Genomic DNA, 2623 nt, shown 5'->3' on the forward strand with positions numbered 1-2623 from the left:
CCATCCATCCATCCATCATAGCATCCATCCATCCATCATCCATCCATCCATCCATCCATCCATCCTCTTTATTCAGTTTTTCTCTTCCACTTGTTGAGCTGGATCTATCTCCAGCTGCGTTCAAACACGTTTTCATTGTAAATACAAATGTTATTTTCATATCAGTTTGTGTTAAATAGAAAGAGATCAGGTCAGTATTGTGTTATCCAGCAGCTTCTGCATTTCTTCTCTTAAGTCAATAAAGCTTGATGTTTGATGACAAAATSATTTCTGGACTGAGAAGAAATCCTGTATTTATATTATAACAGATTGCATCAGTTTTGTCTGAATGACCATTTTCTGCTCTATACAGACACTGAACTGTGTTGTGAGATAACCTACACTGATAAATGTCAAGACTAATTATCCACTTATTTTTCTTTACCCACTTTATTTGGCAAAGAGCTGGTGTCAAGAGGTGGGGTATTTGAACAGGTCTCTAGTCCATGAGAGACACATTCAGACCACCATTCACCCTCTCACTCATACCTAATGACAGTTTACAGTTACCAGTTAGCCTAGCATGTTTGGTTTGGTCTGCAGGAGGAAACTGGAGTGCCACGCTCACATGTGAACTCTACACAGAAAGGTTGGGAGATGAACCTACAACCTTGCTGTTGTGAGGCAAGAATTCTTATCACTGATCCACCATGATCGTATGAAGGCATGTCCATGACCCCTAATAAACAGTGCATCGTGTAAGATACCACACTCTAAACTGTCCAGATAATGTAAAGTGATCACAGTCGTTTCCACTCAAGGGTTGTATTTAACGTTCAGAAAATTTTAAACATTTATAATCTCCTCCCCCACAGCTGGTGGTCAGCAGTGACAGCAAACTGTGTTCTCAGAGATAAAAATGTCAGACAGAAATTCTTAGTTTTAGTCATTTCTCATTGTGCTGTGTCATAGTTTCATGCTGACAGGAAAGCGCTTAGTCKTGTTGGGAAGTAAGCAATGATTGAGGAATGTGCAAACGAGGGCTGCAGATTCCTTTTGTGGCTCAAACCCAGGCCCCCCAACCATCTCCCCAAAATATCTGCCCCCACCCCTGGGCATAGGGCCACTGTTCCCGCCGCCCCGCCCCAGCCACTCTTGTGTGTCCTTGTCCAAACACATGCTGGTGCATACTGACCAGAGTTCCCGTGTCTGCATTCAGCGTGTATGAGGAGTTGGAGAATTTCAAGCTGGTCTTCGGGTCATCTGGGATTTCCTCGTTGTCCTTAAACCACTGGTACTGAGACTTCGGGAAGCCCTCCTCCTCCACRCAGCTCAGTTCAGCCGACTTCCCAAAAGGCACGGACTTGGGAACGTGGCATTTTGGCACCACGGGTTTTACTGTGGTGACACAGACCATGTGATGAGAGTCAGTACAGTCAGTCTTCAGGCAACACACACTTTCTGCAGGATGCTGCTGGGCCTGGAGTCTAAAACCCCTCACAGTATCTCTATGAACCCACCAGCGGTAGGACCAGGTAAAAACAGGAGTTTTGGACCTGCCAGAAAATGCCACCAATATACACAGCCATTTCTTTCTTTAGCACTGCGATTCAGAACAGATGCAGTTTCAGGCGTTTCCTCTTATAGCCTGGAACACGCCTTTGCAGCTGAGCAGTTCTGGTCCGAACACATCTTCACATTTATGCCAAAGGGCCAGAGCGATCCACAACCTGGTATCAGTTTTCAGCATCCATAGTGGGCTTTGCTGGGCAAAGTTTCCCTTTTAAGAGCAACCAATCGCTTCTACTCTGCCTTTAGACATTTATATTTACATCTTAGATGAACGGGTGTGAAAGTAAGTCAGAGCACCTCTTACAACAAGGTTGATCACAATCTCATCAAATGACTTCTGGTCGTTAGCAGCTGTGACTTCGCAGCGGTACTTCGCTGTGTCCGATCTCGTGGCGTTTGTTATGAGTAAGGAGGCGTGCTCTCTGATCATAGCTCTGTCTTCCAAGTCACCTGTAATATAACAAAAACAAATGAGAGAAAACAAAATGAGAAAAACAAAAAGCCAAACTGGTGTCCAGGCCAACAATCATCTTTGTAGCCCCATGCCTGAGCACCTGCAGTACCGGGAGCTTGTAGGATTTGTGTTTTTAAGACCCTTGTAGAGTTTAAAAGTTAGTTTAAACAGGATGTTTTTGTGTTCCAAAGCTCCTAAATGTTGTCACATCACACTCACCAAGTTTTCAAATAGCCTTTCATAAGAAGATATATGGTTGTTGTGTTTTTATAGCCTCTGAAGGTCAAACTTTGATTTTTGTGTGGGGATTTAAATTTCAACATTATTGAAGTGAACAAACACCCAGCAATTGGTTCCTGGCTCTGGAACAGATCTCCTCGAGAGGGCTGCATAAATGGATAGATGAATGGATGAATGGATGGATGGATGGATGGGTAGATGGATGGATAGATGGATGGATGGATGCATGGATGGGTAGATGGATGGATGCATGGATGGGTAGATGGATGGATATATGGATGGATGGATGGATGGATGGATGCATGGATGGATGGATGCATGGATGGGTAGATGGATGGATGCATGGATGGGTAGATGGATGGATATATGGATGGATGG

General features: G+C 44.1%; 1 protein-coding gene across 1 annotated transcript in view; it reads right to left on the reverse strand.

The window, feature by feature from the left end:
• jam3b (junctional adhesion molecule 3b) overlaps positions 1 to 2623 on the reverse strand; it is a 73976-nt gene that overhangs the window by 5347 nt on the left and 66006 nt on the right. The window contains exons 4-5 of the mRNA XM_014026796.1: positions 1849 to 2001; positions 1175 to 1377 (exon numbers count right to left, since the gene is read on the reverse strand). Coding sequence (XP_013882250.1) covers positions 1175 to 1377; positions 1849 to 2001 — 356 coding nt within the window. The remainder of the gene's footprint in view (positions 1 to 1174; positions 1378 to 1848; positions 2002 to 2623) is intronic.

This window comes from Austrofundulus limnaeus, unplaced genomic scaffold (genome assembly GCF_001266775.1).
Source record: "Austrofundulus limnaeus strain Quisiro unplaced genomic scaffold, Austrofundulus_limnaeus-1.0 Scaffold589, whole genome shotgun sequence".
Classification (NCBI taxonomy): Eukaryota; Metazoa; Chordata; class Actinopteri; order Cyprinodontiformes; family Rivulidae; genus Austrofundulus; species Austrofundulus limnaeus.